At 39.1% G+C, this 16,913-nt stretch overlaps 2 protein-coding genes across 3 annotated transcripts in view; one reads left to right on the plus strand and one right to left on the minus strand.

Moving 5' to 3' along the window:
* Positions 1 to 16,355, minus strand: part of gstcd (glutathione S-transferase, C-terminal domain containing) — a 71,576-nt gene extending 55,221 nt beyond the window's left edge. The window contains exons 1-3 of the mRNA XM_088341882.1: positions 15,789 to 16,355; positions 12,302 to 12,733; positions 430 to 696 (exon numbers count right to left, since the gene is read on the minus strand). Coding sequence (XP_088198008.1) covers positions 430 to 696; positions 12,302 to 12,733; positions 15,789 to 16,199 — 1,110 coding nt within the window. The 5' untranslated portion in view covers positions 16,200 to 16,355. The remainder of the gene's footprint in view (positions 1 to 429; positions 697 to 12,301; positions 12,734 to 15,788) is intronic.
* Positions 1 to 16,913, plus strand: part of ints12 (integrator complex subunit 12) — a 56,171-nt gene that overhangs the window by 31,733 nt on the left and 7,525 nt on the right. The window contains exon 1 of one of the 2 annotated variants that reach the window (XM_088341880.1): positions 15,938 to 16,163. The exons of the other annotated variant lie outside the window; for it this stretch is intronic. The gene's annotated coding sequence lies outside the window, so the exon portion shown is untranslated. Of the gene's footprint in view, positions 1 to 15,937; positions 16,164 to 16,913 lie in introns of those variants that run through there. 2 annotated transcript variants of the gene reach the window in all.

The following is a 16,913-nucleotide window of genomic DNA, read 5'->3' on the forward strand; positions in this document are numbered from 1 at the left end:
ATTTTGGGTGTCTGATCCTTGCGCTAAAGGAAGGTACATGCTGTTTACCATAACGTCCACGTGATGGCAACAAAGTATTATGTAAGTAGTGTCCTAAAATAATTTCCGTCCCTTAGTGCCAACACATGCAGCTAGATTATTTTTAAATGTATGATTTGACAGTACAGAAGTTATTTCTTAAAATACTTTTATTTGCTAAACAAATACTTAATCCTGTAAATAAGGTCGGTTCTTTGGATTCAAAGCATAATAAAATATTTAATACATAAATAAAAGTTTCTTCTTCACTGGTTTTGACTATCGCAAGATCTTTTTGGAACGAAACCCCACAAAAAACTAGGGATTAGTGTATTAAAATCTTAAATAAAAAAGTGTAATGACTTAATTCTCTTTCTGCATCACTGATCAAAGCAAAAACAAAACATTTACTTTAAGTTTGGTCATGGTGGGACGGGGACCGCCAACAAAATGCGGGGGCGGCATGGCGGTCTCCTCTTCCTGCTCCAGCTGACTCTCCGGGTTGCTTTCGACTGCTGGCCCAGGTGGGAGGTTTGGAAGATTTACAGCAATCGCCAGATTTATCTTGCAGGCTTTGGCGGCCCTTATCACTCCAGGTACCTCCTGAACGTGCTTGTACCACCGCAGCAGGTGGGGGGTGCAGAGGAGTGTGCTGGCAGCATGGATTTGGACGAAAGACTGTGGAAAGAGAAAACCACCAGGGGATTATATAAGTGACTCATTCATCAGACGTCAGCTTTGGGTTCACATCGCACCATCGCACAGCCTTACCAGGGGTCACAATGCGACAGGCCTAGCGAGCGAGCGCAGCCAAAAAAGGCACAGAAGCCGTGTCACAGCTATTACAAAGCAAGAGAGCGAGGCTCGGCGGTACAACGAGGGGGCGGCGTGAAAAGAATCCGCTGTGTCTACTTTGTGATGGTGACTGTTGAGAGGAGACACGCTAGGCTGAGTGTGAAACTGGAATCCGCTGGAGCACAGCTGACTTGGAAGAGGAGAGAAGAATAGCCGGTGATGGATGAAGGGTGAAATAATTGTTGGGATGCTCTGGTGCCGTGAGCAAAAACGTCATTTTCGGTTAAATATTTACCGGTTTACTAGGGAGTTGTTGTTTTGAAACGGTGGCAGCGTAATCCTTATCTGCATGTGAAGTAGGGGTACAACAATAGGTCAACATTGTTGACAAAAATTGATAATACAAATAGTTGACCATGAATTCCATTGTCGCTAGACACGTTATTTCAACAGACTCCGCTGAAAGATACAGAAACGGCGGTTTCAACATCAACAATGCATTCCTGTCAACCTGTACGTTTTTGCTGTACAAAGTACGTTTATTATGCATTTTAGGACGTGTAAGACGTACAAGAAAATCTGTACGGAAATACGCAAATTTGTCAATTATCGGTACCATCTGGTATACACCGACTATGACGAAACGGCAAATCAATCAAGTCAAACGAGTTCACCGCGGTAGCCTCTATCTCGGTATCGGGTTTTTTTCCCGTTGCAAACAAAGCGAGCGGTTTGATACTACTGTGCGCATGCATCTGCCGCCTCTGATTTCATGTGGTAGTTATTAAGTGAAAGGAAGTCCGTCTCTTTTTAGAGAACCGGCTTTTTTTATAATAAACCTCATTCATGTCAAGCAACTCAGTATCTCACAACAAAATGTTAATTAACAATATATATGATATAATGAAACACATGTACAATATAACATGTTAAACTACATAAATGAACACGTTTGAAAAAAAAAAAATATGGTGTAAGATTATTTTGTATTTTGTAAGGGCATGGAGCCCTGGATCTTGACAGGTATGAACTACGCGTACCAAAACTTCTAAAGTTTGGGAGAATTTCAGCCTGGATAAAAAGACTACTTGCGCAGTTTGCAAAGTATCATGGCGGCAGCTCTGTGACGCATTAACATTTGAAAAACAAGTCGGATGGTTAAACAAAACGAGGTCGAGACTTGCCTCGGTATGGGTATAGTAACGGCGTTTTGATGACATGATTGTACATATTATATTTGTTGGATGGGCGTCACCAGGCTGTACTTGCCCAAGACACACCACAGGAAATATTGCCCCTACGACCAGTGTGGTTAAAGGATACAGCCACCCACCCATATTTTGCAATAAAAGAGAGCATGAGCGTTATAGCAGACTGATCCTGACAAACATTTGAATTCATTATGTGCAGTCTGTAGAACAAACGTCGGTTGATAAAACGTTAAAAATGACAAACATCAAAACCCTTTAATTTCAAATTCTTTTATAATAATTTCTTTTTGTAACAGTTGACCGCTTAATGTACTTCACAAAATACATGTTTGTTTTATTCACTGTTCTACTGCTGCTAATGAACTTGTCCTTGTTTTACAGGGATTAAAAAAATGTTAACCTCAATTGAAATGTATTATATAATTGCCTGTCTTTTAAAAGTGGACAGGAGTTTATTTATGGATTTATGTCTCTGACTGAGCACTGCACCTATTTGTTTTTAGATTTGTATTCCATTTTTAGACAATTCTGCAGTATGTACAATAAAATATGTATTTTTCACTGTACAAAATTGTATTGTGTTCATCATCATTTTCCACATAATTAACCCAACTTCATACTACATTTTAAAAAAGAATAATAATTATCCTATTATTCAACTAATCACTTTAATAGTCTGTGACGAGTGGACTATTAAACTAAATCATATGAAGTAAAAAAAAATGAGAAGAAAATAAAAGAAACCTAGGGAGTTGAAATGCCAGATTTTTGAAAGAAGTGCTGACAATGAACATGTGGAAAAGAGTACGTACGTGCGGACCAACTTGGTCCCACATTCTAAAAACTAGTGAGCTTTTTCATCAGTGTATGACTAATATAGCTTCTTTTTTAGGCAGAGACTATCTCCGAAGAAAAAGAAACATTACACAAAAAAACGCCAATTTATTGCAAAAATATCTACTAAAATCACTTTCATAGCTTACAATAAATACTGTATATAAAATTACCATACACTTGGTTATTTCACTCTACTTTGCCGGTCAGTATTTTAATATCAAGAAGAGAATATTAAATACTGTAATTATTTCAAATGTATAGGAAATTCTGATCACAGTTGAGCTGGAAATATGTGCCTTAAATGCACAAGCTGATGCCTTAAAAATATGGGTCTGAAACTCAATTTACTTGGAGGCCACCAGGTTTTCCACAAAGGAATTCTCATAAAACATTCCACTATTCTCAATAATTGTTTTTAATATCACCTACAGAAAATAAGATCTAAAAATAAAAAATCTTAAGAGTTAACATGAAAATAAATTTTAATCAAAGAGTAATAGATTAATAAAAAAATTCACTTGGGTTGCACTAAAAGAAACAGTGTGTACTATTCAGTGCCTCCACGTGGTTACAAAATGTAATTGATTAACAAAAAAAAAAAGAATATTTTTTAAAAACTATCAGGAAAATATGCAATTTGAAAAATACACGCAAGTCAAAAAATTACGATTTATTTTACTTAACATGAGCCTCACCTAGAGGGAGATGACATAATTGTCTGCCATTTTGCTGCTGCGGCTACCAGAAAACCAAAAACCTGCTGAATGGCTGAGCAAAAAAATAGTAGAAAAATTGTGTTTTAGAGTCTCCCTAGTTTGTATGCTTACTTGTAATTTTCAGAACTCCGTTTTGGCTTCACAATAAAATACAGTGACATCTAGTGGTCAAATAATATACACTGTCCCTTTGAATTTCATATTAAGGCGAGACCCCTGTCCTTAAATGCACATTCTGGACTCTATCATGTCAAGTCTATTTGTAAAGCCCTTAATCAAACAGTCTCAAAGGGCTGCACAGACCACAGATTATTGCAAACCACAGAATATTATTACACCATCCCCTGATCTAAAACCCACACGAGGGCAAGGAAAAACTCAAAAACCTCACACATTTATAGACACCAATTCACAATCACAACCGTAGAAAGCATATAATTGTTTGACTTGTTTTTACTTAACAAGCATGCAAACTGAATGTAGACAGAAATTGTAGTACTGGAGAAAACCAGCGCAGGAAAAGGGGACATGATCAAAAAACATCCCGCCTTTTACAGATTGTAACATAATGCTAAACCAGCCATGTGTCTTACAAGCCCTGCTACAAAGCAATGGGGGGAAAAAATCCCCAATTAAGTCTTTTTCACAAGACTCTTGACCACACTTGCGAGCACCGCGGGTGTCTCCTTCTCATGCAGCCATCACAACACCATTATTAAAAATAATGGGGCAATAAGCAGCAAGGAACCATCACCACTGTGCAGAGATGTGAAGCATGGAATGAATTGATAGAATTTTCACATTTAACTTGTAGCAGATGCGAGTGAGATATTGCATGCTGTGATCGTGACATCTCTGATCCATTTGTAAAAAGAGACAGAATCACTTCTGTTTCATCTATAACTGCCTCAAACAAAAAAGGCTGTTGAAGATAAAATGTAAGCAGGCTGCACAGTTCTTTGATCACAAAATAAACACGTTTTTTTTTTCTTTAATGTTCAATGTGGACATGTGCTTTTTTGTATAACTGCTTCCAGACCACGTTTCCTAAAAATGATATTGGGCAGGTAAAACTCTCCATTTTACCAATCTGTGTACGTTGAATTGTGAACATTTCCCTCAATAGAGTGTCTCACAAGCAAGGCCAAAAAATTGTTGCTAAAAAGGTTGGGTTCCACTGAGCTAAAACACTAATCTGAAGTACAATTTTCTTAATTTACAAGAAAATATTTAGACATTCGATAAAATAAAAAAAACAATCACATAAAAGCAACATTTTTTTGTAATTGGGTACACAATTAATTCAGAAGTCTACCCTGCTGTAGCGAGTTGACGTGACAACCCATGTTTTATTCATTGGCTGGTCAAAAGATTGTGTGCATATTGGGATTTTTTTACTCGCAAAAAAACAACAGTTACTGAAACCAAGAAAAGACACAATGATGTTAGGAGTGACTCAAAAAATATAAACCTAATTATACTAACACGTTGGCTTGAAAATAATTGGTGCAACAATTGCTTTTATATATATATATATATATATATATATATATATATATATATCGATACAGTGAAGTAAATAAGTATTCGAACACCCTGCTGTTTTGCTATTTCTCCCACTTGGAAATCATGGAAGGGTCTGAAATTTTCATCGTAGGTGCATGTCCACTGTGAGAGAAATAAACTAAAAAGAAAAATCCAGAAATGAAAATGCATGCTTTTTTAACAATTCATTTGTGTGATACAGCTGCAAATAAGTATTTGAACACTTGCGTATCATCTAGAATTCTGACCCTGAAAGGCCTGTTAGTCTGCCCTTTAGAAGTCCACCTGCACTCCATCTATCATCCTGAATCAGATGCACATGTTTGAGGTTGTTAGCTGCATAAAGACACCTGTCCACCCCATACAATCGGTAAGACTTTAGCTTGTAACATGGCGAAGACCAAAGAGCTGTCCAGAGACACCAGAGACAAAATTGTACACCTCCACAATGCTGGAAAGGGCTACAGGGCTACCCAATTGCCAAGCAGCTTGGTGAAAAAAGGTCCACTGTTGGAGCAATCATTAGAAAATGGAAGAAGCTAAACATGACAATCAATTTCAATTGGAGTGGAGCCCCATCAAAGATATCACATCGTGGGGTGTCAATGATTCTAAGAAAGGTGAGGAATCAGCGTGGAACTACACGACAAGAGTTGGTCAATGACCTGAAAAGACTTGGGACCACCGTTTCTAAGGTTATTCTAGGTAGTACACAAAGACGTCATGATTTGAAATCATGCATGGCACGACAGGTTCCCCTGCTTAAACCAGCAAATGTCAAGGCCTGTCTTAAATTTGGGACAACCATTTGGGTTATACAGAGTCAACGGGAGAAAGTTGAGGTCAGATGAGACCAAAATAGAACTTTTTGGTCATAATTCCACTAAGCGTGTTTGGAGGAAGAAGAATGAAAAGTACAATCCGAAGAACACCATCCCTACCGTGAAGCATGGGGGTGCTCTGTTTTTCTGCACATGGGACAGGACGAGTGCACTGCATTAAAGAAAGGATGACTGGGGCCATGTATTGTGAGATTTTGGGTAACAACTTCCTTCCCTCAGTCAGAGCATTTAAGATGGGTCGTGGCTGGGTCTTCGAACACGACAACGACCTGAAGCACACAGCCAGAAAAACCAAGGATTGGTTCCGTAAGAAGCATGTCAAGGTTCTAGCATGGCCCAGCCAGTCTCCAGACCTGCACCCAATCGAAAATCTTTGGAGGGAACTCAAACTTCGTGTTTCACAGCGACAGCCCAGAAACCTGACTGATGTAGAGAAGAGCTGTGTGGAGGAGTCGGCCAAGATCCCTCCTGCAGTGTGTGCAAATCTGGTGAAAGACTACGGAGCCAAGAAAAGCAAAAAGTGGCTCCGTAGGAAGCATATCAAGGTTCTAGCATGGCCCAGCCAGGCTACAAACCTGAACCCAATCGAAAATCTTTGGAGGGAGCTCAATCTCTGTGCTTACTTAGCGACAGCCCAGAAACCTGACTGATCTAGAAGATCTGTGTGGAGGAGTGGGACCTCCTGTAGTGTGTGCAAACCTGGTGAAACACACTTCTATTCTATAGCATATGAAAGCTCCTGAAAATATTCTATGAGACAGTTGTGGCAAGCGCCCTCTTCTATGCGGCAGCGTGTTGGGGAGGCAGCGTCAAGAAGAAGGATGCCTCTCGTCTCAATAAACTGGCTAGGAAAGCGAGCTCTGTTGTGGGCAAAGAGCTGGACAGCCTAACAACAGTAGCTGAGAGACGGGCACTGGAAAAGCTGTGGTCAATCATGGACAATCCATCGTATCCTCTACACAGCATTATCTCCAGACAGAAGAGCAGTTTCAGCGACAGACTGCTGTCATTGTCTTGTACTACGGACAGACTGAAGAGATCTTTTCTTCCTCATGCCATCAGGCTCTATAACTCTACCCGGCAGAGTAAAAGCCCACATTAAACCACACCACTTACATTGCATATTACAGAATTTTATTGCAATATGTATTCTGTGTAGCTCTATTTAGATATTCTATATAACACGCTACAGTGGGCATTTGCACATCACACTGGGTATTTGTATATTGTATTCTTTTTGCTTTATTATTGTATTGTTCTCAGCTCAGGGATGCTGCTGGAAATGTGAATTTCCCTTCGGGGATGAATAAAGTATCTATCTAATAATAGTTTGCAATAGTCTTTGATCTGTGCAGCCCTTTGAGACTCTTTGTGATTAAGGACTAAACAAATAAACATGACTTGACTTGACTACAGGAAACATTTGACCTCTGTAATAGCAAACAAAGGCTACTGTACAAAATGTTAACATTCCTTTTCTCAGGCGTTCAAATACTTATTTGCAGCTGTAACAAACAAATAAATTGTTAAAAAATCATGCAATGTGATTTCTGGATTTTTCTTATTGGTTCATCTCTCTCACAGTGGAAATGCACAGACGATGAAAATTTCAGAACCCTCCATGATTTCTAAGTGGGAGAAATAGCAAAATAGGAGGGTGCTCAAATATTTATTTTCTTCACTATATATATATATATATATATATATATATATATATATATATATATATATATATAGTTATATTTATTTTCATTGCATTATTGTAACTTATTTTGCCTCTCAGTAATGTAAAGTAAAATTAGTATTTTTTTGCCTATTCATCCTGATAGTCTTCTATCTGTTTTTCTCTTCAAAGTTGTTTTAACCTGAAATGCATAAAATATTTCACTACGTTGATATCAATTAAAATAAAGACAATTCTGTGCAGCCTTTTGAGACTTCTTGTAATAAAGGGCTATACAAATAAAAATGACTTGGCTTAAAAACAAGAAAATTCCCTGGAGGTAGAGACACAGCCCTGCAGTGAAAGTGAAAAGTCCAAGTAATTTATAGCCCTAAAAATGTTTATAAATGCCGAAATAACTAGTCTGGTATAATTGGCGATAATGGGCTTCTTCCTAACACACAAGATTGTCTTTCATTCAAGGTATGACTTCATCATTCTTTTGTGACAATTACTTTACCACTTACTTGCAAAGACATGGCTTTGGATGCATTTTGTAGGTGTTACGTTGTTTAATGCAGTAAACAAACCTTCAAATTGCTGTTTTTCTAAACCAAAAATAAGAAAAGCATCCACATTTGTTCTCATGTTGTTGCTCAATATGAAGAGTAGTAAGTAGTGTGCAGCAGGAGTGGACAATTTTAGCATTCAGATATCCACACACTTCTGGCAATAATTAAAATGCACGACGCCTTTTTGTCACAAGACACAAAATTACTCGCAGTACTCCTCTCTTAAAGTGACAATGTGTAAAATTTGACCACTAGGCATCGTTGTTTTGCGCAGTACAACCAAAAAACAACGGCTACAAAGCACAAAAAGATAATTAACTTAAGACTTAAAGTGACCAAACCGCATGATTATTTTTCCCATTTTTTTGCCCAGCCTTTTACAAGGTTTTGGTTTTATTAGGGGTATCCTTAGCAGCAAGATGCCAGACAATCTTATCAGCTCCCTCTAGGCAAGCCTTGTGTTATGTAAAACAAATGCAATTATTTTGATCTAAGAAGTTTAAAAAAAGCAATTTTATATCTGAGTTCATGTATTTTTACGTATTCTTAAAATCCATATATTTATTTTTTATATATTTATTTATTTAATTAATATTTTTTTGTTACAACTACGAGGCACTAAAAATACACAATGTCCCTTTATTGTGCATGGACATCATGTCCATGCATACTGTGATGAGCAAATATATAAAAGGGAAAATAAAAGAACAAGACCCTTGGAAATAGGGGATTCCGGAAAGGAATGACATGATGTTGTTTTATCCCTTTTCTAATTTGAAATGGCACAACATAACTAAAAATATGGACAATTCTAGTTCCTCGAGTTGATTGTGGTTACCATTATCGACCAGAATATTCGTCCTCGACTTTTTAATTTTGGGTTATCCCTGGCCAACCGATAAAATTGATTTTTTTGGGGATAAAAGGTTATTATTATTTTGTATTAATTACATTATCTCTGATTGCTACACCGAGACCCTGCTGAAGCAAAAACTGGGTGGGCTGCTTGTATATTGAATGCAGAGATCAAATAGATAAAAAAAAGATTTTCAACAAACAAATTATCTTTCTTTTCTCAAAGCTCAGTTCATCCATCTATCCATTATCTACACCGCTTATCCTCAGTAGGGTCGCGGGGGTGCTGGAGCCCATCCCAGCTATCTTTGGGCAGTAGGCAGGGGACACCCTGAACTGGTTGCAAGCCAGTCGCAGGGCTTACAGAGACATACAACCATCTACTCACTCATTCACTCCTAGGGACAATTTGAACCCATCAATTCACCCGACATGCATGTTTTTGTGATTGGGGAGGAAACCGGAGTGCCTAGAGGAAACCCACGCAGGCACGGGGAGAACATGCAAACTCCACACAGGGAGGTTGCGTCAGCTGGACTTAAACCTGAACCTCTGCACCGTGGGGCTGGTTGCTAACCACCCACCCACCGTGCCGCCCAAGCTCAGTTCAAATATAAACATTAATATAAAATAGGGGGAAAAAAATTATATATCTAGCTATCTATCTACCGGTATATATGTATATCTATATTATATAGATATATATCTATATTATATAGATATATATCTATATTATATACATATTTTACATAAAATTACATATTGGGGTTATTTTTTTATCCATCCTGAGAATTTGACTATTAATGTATATTATACATTAAAAGTTCTTAGGGAGGTCTTCTCGGCTTGTTGTTCTTTATTTTATAACTTGTCAATTTGCTTAAAAGGTGCACTTTTACCCATTTTAGCATGACAAGACTGGAGTAAATACTTTTTATGAAATCGAATATATTTGAGGTCATGCATCTTACTACTTGACCTAGCACCCTTGAAATAGCGAGTGATGGACAATTGTCATTTAAATAAGGACAGCCCAGTAGAGCAGAATACCTTACTCTCAGTGAACAGCTCATGAAATTATGTAGATCCAGTGGGTTCAGGTCAAAGTGCAAAGAGTCGGGAGGTTAGGGACAAAGAGAAGATTCATCCATTTTCCTATACATATTGAAGAGCGGCTCAATCGCAAGCCATTGACCCTGGACCTTAAAGAACAGGATGGCTGGCTAGAGAATAGCATAGATGGTGTCTGCCATTTGTCAGGGCACAAAATGAAACAGGAGGTTCTTAAGGCATTTTAAATAAAAAGTGATGTTTGTATACTTACTGTCTGTTCATTCTCCTCATGCTGAGGCTTTTGAAATTTTCCTTGCCCTTCTGAAGGTGTTAAAATCAGGGGATGGTGTAATAGTAGTGTGTACAGCCCTTTGAGCCATGTTGTCTTTAAGAGCTATACAAATAAACTTGACTGGACTTCAGTGACTTGAAAAGGGCTATATAAATGCACACCCAGGGCCGTAGACATGCAAACGCACATAACGCGCACTGCGTAGGCTATCAAGTGCCAGGGGGGGCCCCAAAAGAAATCAGGGTCGTGAAAAAAAAAGTGTTAAGTGTTAATAATATGCGCTAATATGGTTAAACAATAGCAGCATAGAACAAATTTACCGAGAAAAGGGATGAATCTACTTCGTGCCCCAGCCTCCTGTCTCATGGTACCCCCCTCCCCTCCCAGTGGTATGTTCGATTATGCCTTATTCACAATTTGGTCAATACCTGTGCAAACATGGCCTCGAAACGGCCACAAGAGTCTGTAGCGGAGAAAAGAAAAATCAAGAAGAAACGAGATGAAGCTAATGCATCGCATGCCGGTAGTCAATGTTAAAATAAAAAAGCTCATTATTGTACCGTATTATCCACACCTATTTGAGGCACTGTTTTAAAGGGCACACTCTCCTCGGTTCGAATTATTAATTTTTTTGTCGGGTCATTTATCATAAAGTAAAACACCAGAATACAAAAAAATTGTAAAAATTAAAAATTAAAAAAGACCAAACAGTTTGGTAATCAGCCCTCAAACTTAGTGGATGATAGTGTATGCAGATAGTGAGAAGTGTCACTAGGAGGGGTTCTTTCACTGTCAGCGTCAGGCTGTCAGTGAAGGTTTTGGATTGATAAGGTGAGTACGAAATAATTTGTTGTCTATGTAAAATATTATTTCAACAGCACAAAACTATTAACACAAATCTCATACAAAGCATGTTAAAACTAAATTTACCAAGACAAAAAAATTAAAACATCCTTACCTTATCAGTCAAAAAGAAACAAAAGAAAATTCCTTATTTAATCCTCGTGTGGGCAGCACGGCGGGGCAGTGGTTAGCGCGTATGCGGCACAGTTCTTAGGTCATGAGTTTGAACCTTCCTGTGTGGAGTTTGCATGTTCTCCCCATTCTTACGTATTTCCTCCAGGCATTCCGGTTTCCTCCCACATTTCCCAAAACATGCATTTCAGGTTAATTGGCTGGTCCAAATTGTCCCTAGGTGTGTATGAGTGAGTGAGTTGTCTGCCTCTGTGTGCCCAGCTGGCAACCAGTTCAGGGTGTCCCCTGCCCACTGCCCAAAGATAGTTGAAATGGGATCCAGTACCCCCCTGACCCTACTGGGGATAAGCGGTGCAAATAATGAATGAATGAATAATCCTCGTGTTTGTTAAAAGTGTTATGTAAATAAACAAATTAAACGGAGGAATTCAAATGTATTTTATTTTTTTGTGATAGTGGTGCGGGGGGCACCATAAATCTTTTATGCTTAGGGCACCCAAATAGCTAGCAACGGCCCTGTCCACACCATTTACCATTTAATGTGTAACTACTTATTTTAGTTGGCATCACTGAATAGTTCCTGGCTTTGTCACATACCCTTGCTGTATACTGGTGGTTATGGTGATGTAAGCTATTCTCACTGAGACAGAATCCAAAACTACTATGAACTAGTTTTATTATTGAGCAGTAATTTCTTATCTCTGGAATATATTTTGACACAAGAATTTCAAGGAGAAAACGTAAAAACCCCGGAAATGTATTTTAGTTTTAGGAATTTACGATTCATTTCTTTGTGCTTTAATTTCTAATAGGGATTTATCACAAGCAGGCAGACCATTTCCTAGTTCAGCTAGAAAGTTATTCATCTAAGAGATTCCCCGTTATGCATTTCCACACACAGGATTTAATGATTAGCAAGCAGCTCACCAGGTACTGATGGATGCAAGGCAGCAGGACCACATCAGTCAAAGTGAAGTACAGCCCCTCAGCAAACAAATGCTCCAGAACAGGCAGGTCGTTGGTCTTTACTTTTCTTATCTGACAGCTCTCCCTGGTGGTGGACTTTAGATCTTCTGCAACAGAAAGCTTAGCCAGCGCAGCCCGGAGTTCTAGTCCATCACATAACTTGGAATCCTTGCCCCCCTCAGTCGTTTTAGTATTTTCTGTTTGTCTCAGCAGCCTGAGCTTCTGCCTGCGGATTTTGTCATCGTTGTGGACTTTGACAGGTTCAGCAAGTCTTTGTTCCAGGGTGAGGATGGCAGGGGGTGGTTGCTGAGACTGATGGATGTGAGGGTTTTGGAGAAATGCTTCAACAGCAGCAGGGATTCCTATTTCACACAATCTGGTCCATTTGCTCACCTGTAGGGATTAGTCAGAAAACACAAATAGGATATTGTAGAGTCAAAAAGAGTCATTAGATATATAGTCATGATTCTAAGAGTTGTCAGCTACAGACGCCTCCCGACTTTTGTACATTAGACCTACAGATTCCAGCAGATACGATTATTTATTTCGGGATGTAGAAAAAAATCTGGACATTTCTGTAAGTTAGATTTTGTATCGTGTGCACCATTTCCGAGTACAGGACATTACTGTAGTGCTTCTTTCCGCCGCTACCGGCGTGTGGTGGCGCTGTGAGAGGTCACCCAGCATCCACCCCGAAGAAAAAATCCGGCTTCTACTTCCTGGTTCGTGTGTAAACATACTTTGACATTTTTATTGTTTAATATCTTATGCATCCTTTCAATATGGTTGGTGTAAAGTGTAAAAAAAGACGAGCCTTTTCTTTTGAAATGAAAGTGGAATAAGAAAGCTTGATGCGGTTGAGAAAATGATCGGAACGCTTTTTTTCCAGCCACTTTTTACCACAGAGAAGGAAGTCGTCTAACTCTTGAAGCCCATCTTCCACAAGCAAGTTAAACTTAGCTTTATTTATCTTCATAGGGCATATTAATTTTATGAGGTGTTGATTTCTTTAGTACAAAACAATACAGGTTACTTATACAAACCATAAACATACAAAATATAGCTCTGGAGCAGCTTACGAACAATTTCAACTCAGGAACGTTCGTCCAGATTGGATCTCGTTTGTAGGTCAGGCAGCGTCTGTATAAGCTTTTTATGTTTAAATCATTTTTATCTCCTTAACTAATTTAGCCAAAACTGATGCACCTTATGATTATTCATATATTTCAGTGCAGTTATTTGTTGAAAATGTTTAAAATATCCAATAAAGTTTGTTCCACTTCATGATTGTGTCCCAATTATTGTTGATTCTTCATAAGAAATTACAGTTTTATATCTTGATGTTTAAAGTCTGAAATGTGGCAAAAGTTCAAGGGGGCCAAATAGTTTCGCAAGCCACTGTACATTCATATAGCTGTTATACAGTCTTGACATTGTTCCAAATTATGTTTTGGTGTGCTGTTGGAAGAAGGCCTTGAGTTTTAACCCCTGCTGAACCCAGTCTGGACAAAGGGCTGGTGTTCATTAGGGCTTTCCACTAATTATTCGTTTTTGTCATTGCCCGCCCTCTTGGTATAAAAGTTTATGTCAGCCACGATTAAATTAAACTGAATGTCATTAGAACATAAGAGCCACCAGTCTACAGGTTACTACACTACATGCTCTAGTTTTATGTTAAAGTCATGTTTATTTGTAGTTCGATAGAAGTATTGCAAATTGGATTGTCATTAGATTTCTCGTAAATGAGTTTAAACTATGAGTTCAGCTATTTTCACTGCCAGTTTGCCACCCTTCTGAGTCAAGGGAGGCAGGTGATGCTGTGCCTCATCCGTTATCATGGAAATATAAATTCGAAAAAAAATTCAAATGGTGGCGGCACGGCAGCTGAGTGATTAGTGCGTCCAGGGCACAGTTCATCGGTTCAAATCCAGCTACCATCTTTCCTGTGTGCAGTTTGCATGTTCTCCCCGTGCTTGCGTAGGTTTCCACCAGGCACTCCGGTTTCCTCCCACATTCCAAAAACATGCATTTCAGGTTAATTGGCCGGTCCAAATTGTCCCTAGGTGTGAATGAGCCAGTGAGTTGTCTGTCTCTGTGTGGCCTGTGACTGACTGGCAACCAGTTTAGGGTGTCCCCTGCCCATTGCATCCTTTCTACTGACGATAAACAGTGCAGATAATGGATGGATATCAAATGTTGATATTTATTCAGTGCCAAAAGTCCTTCTTTCTTTCTCCAAATTGCTAATTTTTCACATTCTAGTATTATTATTAAATTAAATAAATAGTATGTTATGTAATACTGTGCCGAGTGTCTGCAGATGCCGAGTGAGACTGGCATTTCTCTTGTCTCCTGGCAGGAGGCGGTAGTGAGACCAAGACTTATGATTTAGCCCCAAATAGTCATAGTAATAGCAAGCAAATAGCAAGTCAAGCCATCCAGTTATTTTTTTCTCATTGCGTGGACTTTTTTCAACAGAGGATTAGCTATCTATTGGTGCTTTTCTTCAAAAGGAGCAGTATGTAACATATCAATGTGCTGAGTGTCTGCAGATACCAAGTGAGGCATGTAATTGTCTTGGCTCATGGAAGAGGGGGACAGTGATAACAAGGATTTTGGATTGGCGCAAACCACAGCGAGTCAGCTCCAAACAATGGATTTAGTGATAGCATTAGCAAGTCAAGCCATTTATTAGTTGTTTTTTGTCGCATGGACATGTCTTTTTAATGGAGCATTACCTATCTATTGATGCTTTTACTCAAAAAGAGCAATGCATAGACTTAATTTACAAGTTAACGCAAGACAATAAAACAGTTTACATATTGATTTCTCTCTATGCCAATCAAATGATACCTCTGAGACCGACAGATGGAGGCTGCAGAGGACAGGGAAAGCACTGCAGCGCTTTATCGCCTGCCCTCTCCCCTCCAATATGGACATCTACTCCACTTGGTGACCCAGCAGAGCCAAAAGCATCATCAAGCAGAGGTTACATAAACCAGTTCTGGGTATCCCCATGCCCAAAGATTGCTTGGGTGGGCTTCTGCACCTCCGCCACTCTAGCAAGGAGTGATGCGGAAAATGAATAGCTGTGTATAGTTTTTAACGTTTTTATCCTTGTGAACAAGTTTACCTTTTTTAAATGTATTTTACTTGCACTGCATGCATGTCTGGTTATTTGTACTCCAAGTGCAAATGAGCAAGTGAGTGGTCTGTCTCTGTGTGCCCTGCGACTGGCTGGCAACAAGTTCAGGGTGTCCCTTGCCCACTGCCTGAAGACATGGGCTCCAGCAACCCCGTGACCCTACTGAGGATGTGGTGCACATAATGGATGGATGAAAGAAGCCCTCTAATCTAGTTATGCCTGTATAATGACAATAAAGTGCCCTCAAAGACACTAGCACTGCTTGTACCCCATTTGAGAACCATTATCATATATGCCACGAACCTCAGCACAGGCTTTGAGACAAGTCTTCTTGAACCCGAGAAGACCCTGCACATCATTCCTGGAGGGATCATCCTCAACGCTTTTGTCGATGATGTGCCTCAAGACCACAGCCAGGCCAGCCCTGCACAACCTGCTGGTTTCGTCCAGCACGGCGGGTAGTCTACAGTCTTGCACCAGCATTGGGAGATCCTCCGATCGGACGCTCTGCACGTCGAGAAACTCTGGCGACTCATCCCAAAGAGCCTGAGGTCTGTCGAGGTTTTTGGACACGAAGTATACTTTAAAAGACTTAGTATCGCAGTAGGAAAGGAGGAAAAGGACGATGGAAGAGTGCAAAGGAAGACGCGCTGCCTCATCTTGGAGACAAACTTCCAGGTAAAGTGAGCCATGTTTCTGCTTTGGATCACTCATTTGGGAAACAGTCGTGTTGTCCAGAAAATGAATGTTCGATTTCTTTAAAATAACATCATTCGCTTACTTGTGGTTTAGTAAGTATGAACCCACGTTGTTTAGTCAAACTTCTGGTTTGGTGTTGATGTCAGAGGTGTGCCATTCGCGAATGTAGCGGCGATGTAAGCCGGCTCCTGGGAGGAAAAGGCGGGAGTCGGCTCTCCACCCATCCAGAGCCAGTTCCCTTAAAGACGCCTTTTACTTTTGTGATTGGTCATTCAGCAAAAAAATGGCAGGTTTGTTCTTGTATTTCATGGTTTATTTGTTGTTGCACTGAAAAGTGCATATTTGAATTGATATGGTGGTGTGTGTTTGAGATTCTGAGTTGCTTTACAATGAAAAGGTTCAAAGTTCAAATGTGTTGGAAGTTCATTGTAAAAAAATAAATGTTATGATAAATAGGTACAGAATAAAGAATCATATTTGATTAGATATAAAAAAACATTTTGTGCACAATGTTACATTAGTATTGGTAATATAAAAATTAAAGGACCCTCTTCCCTCTTCTTTCTTTCTTTCTTTCTTTCATTCTTTTTTATTTTCTCTTTTCCTATTCTTTTCTCCTTTTTTCCTTTCTTTTTTCTTTCTTTCTTTCTTTCTTTCTTTCTTTATTTCTATATTTCTTTTTCTTTCTTTCTTTCTTTATTTACCTTTTTACTTCTTTATTTCATTTTC

The sequence above is a fragment of the Urocampus carinirostris genome, chromosome 8, assembly GCF_059441175.1.
Source record: "Urocampus carinirostris isolate Australia breed hairy pipefish chromosome 8, RoL_Ucar_1.0, whole genome shotgun sequence".
Taxonomy (NCBI): Eukaryota; Metazoa; Chordata; class Actinopteri; order Syngnathiformes; family Syngnathidae; genus Urocampus; species Urocampus carinirostris.